The 14,834-nt window shown below is 42.7% G+C and overlaps 1 protein-coding gene and 1 long non-coding RNA gene across 4 annotated transcripts; one reads left to right on the forward strand and one right to left on the reverse strand.

Annotated features, from left to right (window-relative positions):
- Window positions 1-1,589: 1,589 nt before the first annotated feature.
- Window positions 1,590-4,401, reverse strand: LOC115438652 (uncharacterized). Its single transcript, XR_003938120.1, has 3 exons — window positions 4,265-4,401; window positions 3,736-3,875; window positions 1,590-2,203 (listed from the first exon to the last, which is right to left on the reverse strand). It is a non-coding gene; the product is annotated as an uncharacterized LOC115438652 (long non-coding RNA).
- A 987-nt stretch (window positions 4,402-5,388) lies between these two features.
- LOC115438608 (E3 ubiquitin-protein ligase Topors-like) lies at window positions 5,389-14,030 on the forward strand. Of its 3 annotated transcripts, none has more exons than XM_030162330.1 (7): window positions 5,389-5,617; window positions 6,636-7,509; window positions 7,926-8,444; window positions 10,038-10,599; window positions 10,913-11,359; window positions 11,435-11,560; window positions 12,198-14,030. In XM_030162330.1, the coding sequence occupies exons 2-7, from the start codon at window positions 6,639-6,641 to the stop codon at window positions 13,504-13,506; spliced, it is 3,834 nt and encodes a 1,277-aa protein (XP_030018190.1). In that variant the 5' UTR covers window positions 5,389-5,617; window positions 6,636-6,638; the 3' UTR covers window positions 13,507-14,030. The 3 variants fall into 3 exon arrangements, with proteins under 3 accessions (XP_030018190.1, XP_030018192.1, XP_030018191.1); XM_030162332.1 differs by having other exon boundaries at window positions 11,438-11,560; XM_030162331.1 differs by having other exon boundaries at window positions 10,041-10,599.
- The last annotated feature ends 804 nt before the right edge of the window (window positions 14,031-14,834 follow it).

The raw sequence follows: 14,834 nt of genomic DNA on the forward strand, positions 1-14,834 counted from the left end.
CGTCGCAGCCTGTCTGTGTAAAGCATTGGGTCTTGACCACATTAGGATTCAGTGAAAGCCTGAAAATGCTCCTGTTTTATCCTTTCTCAGAGCCGTGACACAGAGGAGGACACACACAGTCTGATGCTGTCCTGGTTTTTAATTACAGATGAGCCTGTGTGTTTGTGTTTGAAGTGGGTTTTTGTTAATAGGATGAGTACTCACCTCAAGAGCCTCTCTCCTTCTCTCTCTCTCTCACTCCTGAGTTACACTGTGTCTTAGGCTCACTCGCCCTCCCATCCCTCGCTCACCCATTCTGTTGAGAACATTTACATTTGTGAGCACATCAAACAGCATCTCATTTACTGAATACATCAGATGACAAAAACCCACAGGCGGTTTGATTTAGAGTAAATATATGCCCCCATGTGTTCACAAACAGCTTCTTCTTTCTGATCTGTGAACAAAACCAGTGAAAATAACATATTTTCATCTGAGTTTGAAAACATTTAGAAAATCACTACAATAACCAACACGCAGTACAAATGTGTGCTGATGTGAGCTGTGTGTCTTTAAGGCATTGGATAGTCAAATATAAGCAAAAACAGGCAACTCTGATATGAATGTGACAAAAAAAAAAAAAAAAAGAATTCAAGGCCAAACAAAAGCAAGACAGTTTAAGATGTAAAGGAGAAAAGGTTGAAACAAGACGACAAAACACGAATAACAGGGGATGTTAAAAAGATAAGGTAGATGCAAGAAAGCTAAGTACAAAATAACAATAGGAATAAATAAAGAAATACGCATAAGTAAATACAGAAAAGTGAAAACAATAAAAACTTCTGTTACCGGAATTTCTGTATTTACGGTAATGTGACTCAATATTTGAGTTGAGACTAAAATATAGAATAATATAAACCAGGTTTCATGTTATATCGAGATGCATTTGATGATTTTGGCTTCCCTTTTTAAAAACAGTTTTACTTCTAAAGAAAGAAAGAAAGAAAGAAAAAGAATAAAAACTTGGAAAAATAACTAGCCTATTTTTTGAACTGTTTTTGAATTAACCAAGTTTCTATAAATGCTCTCAGTGCATCAGTAAAGGAGGCCTGTTGTTTTAAAACTACAGATGATCCTGTGAAGGATTGTGAACCACGTACTCTAAGACCATTATCATCCATCCACGTTCTGAACCACTTAGTCCTTTTGAAGACCAGAGTCCACCTATGGGTGAAGGTGGGATATGTCCTGGATATGTGTCCAGTCTTTCTCAGGGCTGCTCATCATCACTAGTTACTTAATGTTTTGCTAAAGGATTTTTTTTCTCTCAATTAAAACCCTGTCATTTAAAAATATAATTTATTTCAATTGACATGTACCCACCCAGGTAGCACAAAACCCACTGTCTGTCCACTGCTTAAAAAAAACACTAGAGCAAACACTGATAATCATAAATCATTTAAAATGGCAGCAGTAAAAAAAGAAAACAGCAAGGACAGGCTTTCCAGGGACAAACACTCACTCACTGATAGTTTCATAAGGCAGATTCACGGTTCAGTGGATCTAACACAGAATTCTGGGAGAAAAAAAACCCCACAACATACAGGGAGTAAAGGATTACATTGTTGATCTGTTTATTTATAAATTAATTTATTCATGTTACAAAATTATAGCTCTAGTCTAATAGTGCATTATTATACAGTCATTGAACTTCCTAAAAACATTAAACTGTGGAATGTGAATGAGTACATGGAGCACCGATGAGTGAATGACACAGTATCTGCACATGATATGATACTGGAGTGAATCAGCCCCAGCTCAGTGTCAGACACACTGTGAATGTGTGCACCTCAGTATTACATAAAACATTCAGTTCAGTCATCAGGAGAAATGGATGGTGACTCATTTAGACCAGTGATGCCATCTTCTACTTCACAATGAACACAACCCGAGCTGAGTCCTGTCCTGTTGCTCCGCCCCTTTCACATCCTTTACCGGAGACACTACCAGGTCTCACAGAGGTCAACAGAAAGCAGGCTCTTGATGTGGGTTAACATCTGCAAAATTCAGCACCAATCATCTGAGAGACATCACTTCCTGTTTCGTCCCCAGGGTCCCTTGTTGTTGTCTTACATAAAGGGGTCCTTGTTTCCATTCAGATCCTATCAGGGCTGATTCAGGAGTCACGGGTGTAGGAGGTTGAACCTCAGCAGCATCTGTGTGTCTGACATGAAAATAAAACATGGATTAAGGAGTCAGCTTCTTCCCCACAGTAGCCACTTCAATGAACAGCCAACACTGTATTTACATCAGTGGTTCTCAACCTTTTTGAACCTTTTTTGAACGATGGTGCTGGTGGTGGTGGTGGTGGGGTCACAGATATTCGCCATGAGCACATAACATGCTGCTTGATATTGATACTTATACAGACTAACGCCCCCCTCTCAGCTTTCTCATTCCAAACACACTTCAACGGTGTCTCAACACTCTTTGGGGGGTGGTACCACCCCTGTTGAGAACCACTGATTTATAAAATGACAAATTTCTTATTTTTCTCTTTAAATTTCATTTTTCACTTGTTTTTCTACCCGTCTTTCTACACGTGCTTGTTGTACGTTGCTGCTGTAAACTGTGAAATTTCTCCACGGTGGGATAAATAAAGTCTTACACTCTTCCCCTGTTGTCCACAACTGCGCAAATAAACTGCTCTATTACTGTATAAGTTGATATCCTTGTGACTTATGTATATAGTGTTTATATGTGTATAAAGTTTCTTTTTTTTTTTTTTTATTACATTTGACTTTTTTCATACCATTTAGAACAGGGGTGTCAAACTCATTTTAGTTCAGGGGCCACACACAGGCCAGTGTGACCTCAAGTGGGCTAAACCGGTAAAATAATGACACAACAACCTATTAAAAAAATTACAACTTTGAGTTTTTCTTTTTATTTTAGTGCAAAACGGTAAAATTACATTACGAAAATGTTTACAACTACAAACTTTCCTTTAAAAAAATGGTGATCAATCTTTGTCAAAAGTAATCATAAACAACATGCCATTAAAAAATAAATAGCACATGCTGTCTAAACTTTACTGCTCCAGTAACATTCACTTTTAATAGCCTGTTGGTCTGTGTAATTATGGAATTTTACAGAGTGTTGCACTAAGTTATAGCAAAGATGCTTATGGATTTGTAGTGTTAATGTTCCTAGCACAGGTTGTTTTCAGTTTCTTGACAGTGATAATTTTGCATCTGTCTGCACTTAAGTGTTCGGCTTTAGTTCAAATTAACTTGAAAGCTTGTGAAATATGTTGTTTTGCTGCTACTGACTACATGATGACATTTATTTTAAGTCCAGTAGGTACTGCCTGCCTTCTGAACTCTGATATGCTGTGAGTCTGATGCACATGTGCTTTAGAGTTACGTTAGAGGATGAAAGTTTTGGACTCACAGAGCTTGAGCAGAGAAGTAGTAACATCTTTAACCAAAATGAAATGAAAAAAAAAAAAAAGATAATAATTTGTTCCTTGTACCATGACCAGCATTTCCTGAAAATTTCCTGAAAATCCGTCCATAACTTCTAGAGTTATCTTGCTAACTAACCAACAAACAAAACAACAAACAAACCCTGGCGGAGGTAATAACACACCAAGGAGTTGAACTTCTGAGTCGATCCTATCTTAGAGATCTTGGACCTCTCTTAAATGGTTTCTTTTGCAGGGTTCAGTTGTACTATATCCACAGTATTTCTTACCCACACACACAGAGGACCTCACATTCTAGGTGTCAGTCTTGCTGCAGCTGAACGGCCCTCTCCTCCAGCATCCAACGAGCTGCGATTCTGCTGGCATAGATCACGTAAGACCAGGACAAGACGACGATGAACAGCGACAACTGAGAAGAAACACAGTGGATTCAGACACTAGAGGAGTTGATTTCATTTGGCTTGGTTTGGTTTAGTTTGCACCTATAGTTGTATGAACTGAGGAATGAATGTTCAGTAAAACACTCAAGAACGGAAATTTTGACAGAACATTAAAAATTAATTCAGACTTATAAAGTAATGGGAAATAGGAACAGAGGTTGTATTTTTTATTGAGACCACTGACAGCCTCTACATTTTCTCCATTCTAAACGGATTATAAAGACCGGACCTGTTTGCTAACCTGGCGGCCGTTACAAGCTAGCAAACAGTTAGCTTAGCATAACACCCCGGCGAATTAAACACAGCTTTAAACAGAAAACAAGTGGAAAACCCGGAAATAGTAAAATGGCTGTATTACTGCTGCGTAAATTCTGTCCAGAGCCCGTCTGCTGAAGGTTAACATCATCCTTGTTTCGGTTCGACACAACGCGTTGAAATTCCCCGAAACAGCGGCTGTGTAGTTTGTGGTTTGTTTACACCGCGTGCGTCCTTTTTCTTCTTCTACTACTACTTCCTGTATTTGTCAGACTGAGAATAACACTCCCCTCTACTGTTTGCTATTAGGGATGCGACAAAAATAGCATTTACATTGGGTTTCAAGTAAGGGTCCAAGAAGGTTATTTTAAAAAATTTTATCCTGGTACGTGTTCTTAAGGAATTTGGTATGCTAAGGTAAAATTTCATTAAGTTTTTAAGAATTTCTAAAGTGGGTAATTGAGCAATTTCACCATACCAAGACACACATATAACACATTCCCAAAGTTTCATGAATTTCAAAGAACGTTTCACACAATAGTAAAAATAAATGCAGTGATCTATTAATAAATAACTTAGGAAAATTGGATTAGTTAATTCCCTCTTAATGCTGTCAACATGGTTAAGGAAGCTAAAACTGTTGACTGCAGGTGTTTTTTTTTGTTTTGTTTTTTTTTGTCTTTTCTAATTTTCTGATATACAGAATACATTGGAAATATAAAGAATACAGTACAATATTGATATAACAACAGGAACAGAACAGAATATAGCCAGGGGACAAAATACACAGGCAGAAATAATGCATCAGTTTATGTAAAGATTATAAGTGCTGCATTGATCAGTGGTTCCAATGCTTTTTTTTATTTTCAGAATATTGAATACTTGAAATATATTGTTTAAACTTAATTTTAAAGACTGAAAAAGAAGGTTTGTGTGTTGAGAATTTGGATTTATGAATATGATATTTTGCTAAAAACAGAATCAGATTGATGATGTAGTATTGATCTGATTTGGTAGCAGGATATGAGAAAATTCCAAACAATATTTTTAAAACAAGTAAGAGAAATATCAGAATCAATATTTTTGTTGACTCCAGGTGTTGTTTCGAGTGTTCTGCTGTGAGTGAGTCATCTTCATTATTGACAATCTTTGGCTCGACGAAAAAAAAAAAAAAGAAAACAACACACACACAAAAAAAACCCTTCCATTTCCCATGATCCTTCGCGGCTCCTTCACATTCCAGCTGTGTGTAGTGTAGTTGAGGTTCAAACGACACCACCGAACAAATGTGTTCACTTGTACCAGGAGTTTCGGTGTGAAGGGATCTCAGTTGTGGAGCCTGACCGGACCGAGCATCGAGCTGAACACCGACCACGGAGGAGTTTCTGTCACGGAGGAGGACAGAAAACCCGGATGAGAAGCTGCCGGAGTGTCCGGAGCTGCTGCTTCTGCTCAGGTTAGGCAAGCTATGGGTGTTAGCATGCTAGCAAAGAGACAGGAACCGCTTTCACTTTGCTTGTTTATTTGTTTTTCCTTTTATTTGTTCTGCCACATCACAAGGAGTGTATGCAGGCATGTATATTTGTTAAGTTGACAGAATAAACGCAAACGGATAGAGAACAATGAGACAGCGTCTGCTAGAAAATTGCTGTCACTTCGCTAGCATGCTAGCCGGTGTTGTTTTGTAACCGGAAAGAGCAAAAGCTAAACAAAAACATAAACAACAAATGTCAAACATGAGAAACAACGTGAGCATCTGTCTGAGGCATACGTCTAAGGATACTGTATGAGACCGTGCTTCTTAACTGATAGCTTATGCTGTTAGCACCCTACGGCTAAATTGCTGCTCTTTGCACCGCGGAATGTTTTTATCAATAACCTTATCAATATTCAGTGGTAAAAGGTCTTTTATCCTTGACTTACGTACAAGTATTTTGAAAATATTTAAGTAATAACTAAAAGTAAAGCGTACATTGTTTTATAGTAGGATTACCAACACAATGTAAGTCACGTGTAATAAGCCAAAAGTAGTTATTACGCAATGAAATGATAATTTAATAATATCGTTATATATTTAATAATTATTACCAGTTTATTCATATTTAATCAGGATTTAATGTTGTAGCACCACATCAACAAACTACATTTGAACTACTGTTGACTTAAGAGATTGAATTTCCTTTAATCTCTTTTATGGTCATTGTCAAAAAGTGACTTCAAGTGAGTGGCCTCAGCGAGTTGATACTGACTAGATTCTGTATCTGTATGGTAGAATGCAAAGTGTTGGTCAAATCACAAAAGTATTGTGTTAAAGAATATGACTTGTAGCACAAATGTAGCATAAAATACCTGGCATTTTTCATTCATCACATGCTACAGCCCTAGTGGAATCTAAGCCCAGATGAAACTTTTAAATGTGAGATCCATTTTATTATAATATTTGTAATCCTTTTGTGTCCTGTTTGTGTGCTCAGGTGATGGCGCCCACGCGGATGAAGCTGCGCGTGCGTCGCCGTGACAATGCTGTTGGGGGTTCAGGTGTGGCCACAGGGAGCGGTCAGCCTGAAGAAGAAGAAGAAGGGAGGAATCGAGAAAGTGGAGGTGGGCGAAGCAGTAGGCGGAAGAGTGCCCCGGCGGCTCCCTCATCATCTCCTCCCACATCCTCAGCCGCCGCCTCGGCAAGGGCTGCACTTGCTGCAGAGGAGGCATCGCCTGACTCAAAGTGTCCAATCTGTCTTGACCGTTTCAACAATTTGGCGTACCTGGACCGTTGTCTGCACCGCTTCTGCTTCCCCTGCATCCAGGAGTGGTCTCACAACAAGGCTGAGTGCCCGTTGTGCAAACAGCCCTTTGCCTCTATCCTGCACTCTGTCCGCGCTGAGGACGACTTTAAGGAGTACACGCTGCACCCGCCACCCGGCAACGGCAGTGTGGCCGCCACCGTCGCCATGGTGGCAGCAATGGCAGCAAGGAGTGAGCACCAGATAAGGCTGATGCTACGGAGGCACCGGGCAGCGGATGGCAGTGAGGCAACTGCAAGGAGACGCAGGCGGGAGCGTGGAAGCTGGCGAGCGGAGCAGCCAGGTGTCTGGGAGTGGTACCTTGACTCACCCCCTCTTCATCTCCCTCCTTTTCCTCAGCAGCCCGCTGCCTCTCCACTTGTGGACAGTGAGGATGGAGAAGGTGTGGAGGAGCAGAGGAGGGGTGGAACTGATGTCGCAGAGCGTGGAGTCATATTTGAAGGCTTGACGGGCCTTGGTGGGGCAGCGGCTCCTTTGTCAATCAATGACCGAGCATCTCGAAGGCTCATGACCCGTCTGGCGGCGAGGCAGCGGCTACAGCGAGAAGGTTTGATTGACTGATTCATATTTTGAACTAAAAATGAATAGGAAAAATGCCAACATATGAAGATGTGCACAGTACAAAACATACTAACATGAATAGATGACTAAGGACGTATAAGGCATGTAAAAGTCCAAACAAGCAAAACATAGAGTGTTGACAATACAAGGTGTTGGTTAAAGTCAAAGCTCATTACACCCACCAGTATCACATGCAGTTACCTGAGTTATCATTTATATAAACAGTACAGTTCAAACACTAACCTGAAAGTAAATAGAGATTTGTTTCTAAATCTATTATATATGTTAAAAAATGGGTTACTAAGTGAATTTTATGTAGTCTGTGCGTTATTTTATTGGCGCTATTGGTTCAAATTGTTCGTGCTTTATTGTTAAAATATAAATTTCCTTGGATGTTTGTAGGTGGGACTGTGCGGCGGCTGAGGGAGCGGGAGACAGTTGCATTCCGTCGTGCCCTGTACCGCAGCGGCATATGGGTCTGTGGTGTTGCCATGGGCTACCAGGGGCAGCAGCAGCGTGACATCACAGCTGAGAGTTTCCGCCGCAACCCTGCCCACCTGAACAGACTCCGCCCTTGGCTGCGTCGGGAGCTCACAGTGCTGTACGGTGCCCACAACTCGCTGGTCAGCATTGTCCAGCGCATCATCATGGCACGACTCGCCCGGCACGGTCTGGAGGACACACCCACCATAGAAGAAGAGCTGCGGCCCTTCCTTCTTGCCCGCACCGACCATTTCCTGCATGAGCTGGTGAACTTTGCCCGCTCGCCGCTCAGCCTGGACAGCTACGACCTGCAGGCGGTATACGAGCCACCAGCCACCGCCATGGAGCTGGATGGTGTGGAGAGCTCCTCCGACAGCAGCTCCGTCATCGCAATTTCGGAGGGCGAGGAGGAGATGGAAGAGGAGCGGGAGGCTGCAGGTAGGGCTGCATGTTGGCAAGAATTTCCTGATGTGTGTCAATGTTTTTGTTTTTTCCATTTCTGGCAATACATTTTTACATTTTCACTTTTATTGGGTGTTCTGTTATTTTTGTCATTATGTCTTTTATATCATATCATGTTATTATTCCTTTTACGTCATTGTCGTGTTACATGTTCTGCATTATTTTCCATTTTGTTACATTTTTACGTATTTGGTTTTTGTCCTGTTTTGCCTTTGACGTCATTGTCTTATCTTTCTATTTCTATTTCACTTCTTTGTCCCATTGTTTACATTATTTCATTCTTGTTATATTTTTTATGACAATGGTAACGCTACTCTTGTCCTATGAATTCCCATCACTACAAGGGGAATGTAAACCCTTTAACGTGTTGACCCATATAGCTGTTTTCATTGTGTGGTCATTCTGGACCTTGCTATAGTTTTTAGACAATGACTCAAAGACATGTGAAACACATCTGCTTATCGATTAAGTCAACACATATTCCAACCTTGCTTAACACTTTCAGTGCCATGGGCCGATTAAATCGGCTTTACGAAAACAACCTGTAAAGTGCCACGGGCCGATCAGATCGGCTTTGGAGAACACGCCATATTTGTGTACAAACAAACCATCCACCCCCATTTCTTTCTCACATTTCGATGACGTTCTTTCTGTGTCCCCCTTTTGAGACCAAGCAGACGGGAATTTGAGGTCACGCGACCGAATAATATTTTTATATCTTTTTAATGTTTCTTATTCTCCGGTGTTTCATCAGAGGGAGCCCTCCATGCCGGGGGGCGGCTGTGGACTCCGGGGGCTGTGGCGCCTTCTCTCACTGGGGTCCGCTCCTTTCTGGTGGGTGGGGGTCCCAGTTGGCCCTCTCCCACTAGTTGGGATGCGGGGCTGTGTTGCTGGTGCCTGGTCGCCGGGGTCGGCGGCTGCATCCTGGTGCGGATGGCTCCCTGAGACAGCGCCTCCTAAATTGATGTTTTACTTTTACTTGTACATTTTTGTTCTGGTCTACCCGTGCTCAGTCAGTCTTCTTAAGTATGTGTGAGCTTGTGGGTTTGCATGTATATGTGTGTGTGTGTGTGTGTGTGTGTGTGCAGGTGAGTGGGTGGGTGTGGGTGGGGGGCGGTACTGATTTTTAAACTGATATGTAAAGCACTTTGTGCTACAGTTTTTAATGTATGAAAAGTGCTATATAAATAAAGATTATTATTATTAATATTATTATTATTATAAATTATGCAAATTACGACCAATAATAAATCGGCTGCGTCCGATGCGTTTTGGATCTAATCAGCAATCGGTCGGATGTTACCGAGCGGTTTCCTGCAGGATTCTTCAAATATTATTAAAACGACGCGAAATACTGAAAAACGGCCAAATTCTGTGGCACTTTTAGGGCTTATTAGCCCCTTAACTGTCTGGCACTTAAAGAGTTAAACAAGACAAACCCTGTTTTGAAAAATTTTCCACACGCAGACTGGGTAAATATGGTATCTTTTCTCAGTTTTTCAGTTTCTTGAGCTTAGGTCTTCTAATGATCAGGAAATCTTTCTTATTGATCTTTCCTCTCGACTTCAGCAGAGGGAAGGCTGGAACCGAGCTCAACTCAGGCAGACGTGGACGATGTCATCCAGACTGGAAGCTGTCTGAGTCTAACGGCATGGGACGATGAGACGCCAGGCCCCTCCTACTCCAGCGCTGAGCCGTCATGCTTGTTTAGCCCCGCCCCTCAGGAGGGAGCCAGTGAAGAGCGAGTGGAGAAGCAGCAGCAGATGGAGGGGGAGGAAGAGGAGGAAGAGTGTCTTATTGTTGGGTACAAGAAACCCATTGCTGAGCGCACGCCGGAGTTGGTCCAGTTGTCCTCCGACACCGAAGAAGAGAAGCAGCAGCAGGAGGAGGAGGAGAAAAAAAAAGAGGAGGAGAAAACGGAGGCTCCACCCCTCACTTACGTACCCACAATCCCTCCCTCCACGTCAGGCGCCTTCAGAGAGGAGAGAGTGGGCGCTCGTGCTCGGTCATGGTCAGGCAGCTCCGGCCGAAGCCACAACTCAAGCAAACGGCGGCGAGATGGAGAGAGAAAGCACCCAAGTGGTGAAGCAGTGAGGAGGAAGAGGGAACAGAGGAGGAAGAAGAGGAGGAGGTAGGCCTGAGTGATGAAACCATAATTGCAATATTATTTAATGTCACGTTAAGTTACAAATTTTGCATTCATTCATTTATACATTTATCAAAATGAACATTTTTACTGCACACAACAGGTACAATCTCAACCCAAAAAGTAGGCATGCAATTATGAAAGTACATAAAGTCAAGGTGTGGGAGAAAAAAATAGCAGTTTGGAAAAAGTCTGGAATTTTTATTTGGATAAAGAGCAAGCATCTTGTGTTAAAGTATGAAAAATGTGAAGTTTCTATCATTATATGATGACATAATGACTTATCTTTAATCTCCAGTCCTAGGAGGAGGCAGGAGAAGAGCGGCACACTGTACAACCCAAACCGCTCCATCTTCCCCGCTGCCATGCTCCGCCACTCGCGCTCGCCCTCACCCTTCGACTCCAGCGTCGGGTCCAGCTGTCCGGACTCTGACTGGGAATACTCCCACGTGTCTCCTCTCATCTCGTCTCCATCTTTGCCTTCCCGCTCCTCCTCTTCCTTCTCATCCTCACCGCTGCCTTCACCGCTGCCTCCACAAACACCGGCAACGCCTTCCGACGTCCACAGCATCGAAAAGCCTGGAGGAAAGAGGAAATACAAGAGCCGGCACCTGGACAGCAACGACAGAGACCCGACATGGAAGCCGAGTGGTAGCCAACGGAGGGAGAGAAAGGAGAAGAGGAGGAGGGATGACAGGAGGAGGAGGGATCCCCAACGGGAAAGTGGTGGATACAATGCTGATAGGTGAGTTTCACTTCCTGTTTTGATGTCTGCTGTTGTCATAGTTACTTGCTGACATTGTAAATGTCGTCAAAACAGCAGGAGAGACAGAGAGGAGCGGAGTCCCAGTGTGGAGATTATCTATGAAGGCACCATCACCTCTGACACACAACCACATACCAGGAAGCGCCGCAGGAAACGTCGCCGTAGGGCAGCACAGAACAGGTAAGTTATTCTGATGTTACAGACATCTGAGTTCTGTGAATGTGCAAAAATACTACCTCTGTCACCATTTATTGTGAGTTAAAATGTGTTCTAGTGTTAAATTATCCATCAGTCCATTTTTTTGAACAGCTTAGTCCTCATGAAGGTCATGGGGAGGTGTTGCCAAAAAACAAACATTCACTGTTGACCTACATTCACCTAATTAACCCATTAAGGTGCATGTTTTTGGGCAGTGGGAGGAAGCCGGAGTACCTGGGTCGAACCCACACAAACATGGGGAGAACATACAAACTTATGCCATCCATTCTGAAATTAATTCTCATTAAATAAATCCAAAATTTTATGATTGTGCCCATTACCTCACAAACTTCCTGGTGAATGTTATCTACTCGCCAGCCACCTTGAGCTAAATTTAGATTGCTAGTTATTGTATGCTGCTGACTAGTTAATGTTTGCTAAAATGTAGTCACTAGCTAATGTTCGCATAACAACATTTTTTGCTTATTTTCTCTAAATCCCACTGGTGGCAGATGTGGCATTTGTGCACATGCACAGAACAGATTAGGTTTCAGGTACATATCAGGATGTGCCACAACAGTAGTAAATGATACTGATGCTGAATTAAACTTTTTAACAGCTCTCCAGTTATCATCACACTGGACAGCGACAGCAGCCAGGATGATGTCATCGACAAACCGAGCAGCAGCTGCAGCAGTCCATTCAGCAGCCAGCAGACGATTGACTTTTCTGACCTTCCCCCTCTGCCATTGGTGCACTCCACTGGTGTGGGCGGGGCTTTGGACGCTGAAATCGGTGAGCTTCCCGTTGACATCCTGGACAGGGGGTCCGACAGGTCGGAGACAGAGCCGGCATGTCAGTCTAAGGTTTCTGACCCAATCAGTGTTGACAACAGCGATGACAGCGATGCAGACGTGGATGTGGAGAGGCTGGACAACCCGGGGCTCTCAGATGGACCAATCAAAGTTCAAGTAGATGGTCGCTCACATGCAGTTGGAGGCAGGCCTGCGTCCCTGAACAGAACAGATCTTCCATCAGACAGACGCCTGTTAGCAACCATTTTGAATGATCTAGAAGGACTTGCAGTGCCAAAATGTGACCGCTTGAACTCAGAGCCTGGGTGTCATTCACCTGATGCAAAATCAAAGCCTGTGGGCGGGACTTTGTCATTTGAGTCCACACAGCCTTTTGTTGACAAAGCTCAACAACCGGACCTCCCGTTGTCACTGCCTGCTCTTCACAGGGATGCCCCCCCACTCCTCAAACAGACCAGCCCTGTACGTTCATACAACAGAAACACACCACCGCCATTAAAACACAAAGATGACTCCGCCCACAGCGATAACCCAGCTGAACCGGGCAGCAGAGGCCCCCCAGCGAACTCCCAAACCACCATACTACCCTCCTCTGTTTCCTGCAGTTTGACAAGTGTTGCATTCCCTCCCGCACCTAATCCACCTCCTGTGAACTCCTGCACACAGAGTCCAGATCTGAGTCCACATCCCACAGAGTCTACCTCGGGTGGTCTTAGGAGTTTCCGCCCGGCCTCCTGTCCGGTTTCACCCGTAGACCTCCATCCCGCCAGCAGTACGGCAGCAGGAAGTGACGCTTTCTCAGGAGTCAGCACATCTGACACGTCACCCGCCGAGTCCAGAACTCAGACTCCGCCCACACCCACCAACTCTGAGTTTGCCACTAATGTTGGTGTGAACCTAAACTCTCGCGTTGATCCACTACTGATCAATCACAGCGACCGCTCTCCTCACCTGAACTGTGACCCCACCCTCCCACCCCTAGGACTCCGCCCCCGTTCCCCTGACGCACACTTGAACCACACCGGCCTCTCTCTCGAACCCGCCACTGCTGTGACCTGCTCCACGGATCCAGATTCCAAAAACCCTCAGAGAGACGTCCAGCTTCTCCAATAGGGCTCCAACTCATCCACTCCCACTCACAAAATTCCTGAAAAAACAGACTTGATTTTTCCCTTCCACTGTTCCCCTTGGTTAAACTGTTTATTTAAACTGTAATGTGTTTAAAATTCACCGCTGTTTGTATGTGAGCCAAAAAAACTGACTTTTTTGGAGGAAATATTGATTGAAGTATTTAACTTTTTCTATTTTTTTAATAAAAAAAAAATAAACTTTTGTATGCAGAGGGGCATCGATACAATTGTTGAGTAAATGTAAAATTTCAGTAAGAGTTTGCTTTTTAAAGTTGGTTTTAAAAAACAGGTTATTATTTATCTCCGTTAAAATGATAAATATTGACATTTTTTGTTTTCAAATAATGCACTAGCAGAAATAAATCAATAAGATGCAGATATTCAATCCAATCATTCATGGAGGAATGCTACAATTAAGGGTAAGATAAATTCTAGATATGTGTTTGTACACATTCTGTAGGGAAGATTTATGATTAAAGAAAACCCAAATAAAGCTTTGGTGAGTGTCAATCTGTGTTTTGTATTCATAAGCCCTTTTAAAGCTAAAAATTAAAAGCAAATTTTTATATATATATATATATATGTAAATATGATATAGTGCAACAAAAACTCAACTTTTGAAAAGCTGAACTCGATTTAGGATATGTATCAGTATCTTTTTTATAATACAAATTCTTAAACTGAATGGTTTCTTAATTAACCCAGTGGAAAAAAAAAAAAAATATATATATATATAAAATATAAAGTGTTATATTAACCTTGTGATCACCTGAAGGTAATGTACAACTTTTGGTTCTTTTATGCTGTGAAATTTTTGGGGTTATTTAGTGTTACAGTGCATTACCTCCACCTACTGTTGAGGAGTGTGAAATTAACATTATTTTTTGCCCAGGCTAAGGCCCACGACCCACTGAAAAGGGGTTTGTGACCCACTTTTGGGTTGTGACCCACCAGTTGAGAATCACTGCTCTTGAGAGATAATTGTGCCAAAATGAGGATACAGTCTCTTCAGGATACTCTGCTCTGTGCTTCATTCCAGTTTTCAGAAATCCACCTGTGGTTCATAAGTCCAACATCAGATGATAAACTTGACTTGTTTTAGGAGGAAAATGCCACTCTGTGGTTGTGTTTCATAACACCAGGTGGCGTCAGAGGACTGCAGATGCCTCCATTTCTCCTCCTCTCTCCATCCTCTCCTCCTCTCTCCATCCTCTCCTCCTCCCTTTGGTCCTCTTTCTCCTCCTCCTTCGCTCCATGTCCCAGTCTTTTCTCACAAGAGGCAAACGAAGAGAGAGATAATGAGTCTCGAGG

This window comes from Sphaeramia orbicularis, chromosome 18 (genome assembly GCF_902148855.1).
Source record: "Sphaeramia orbicularis chromosome 18, fSphaOr1.1, whole genome shotgun sequence".
Taxonomy (NCBI): Eukaryota; Metazoa; Chordata; class Actinopteri; order Kurtiformes; family Apogonidae; genus Sphaeramia; species Sphaeramia orbicularis.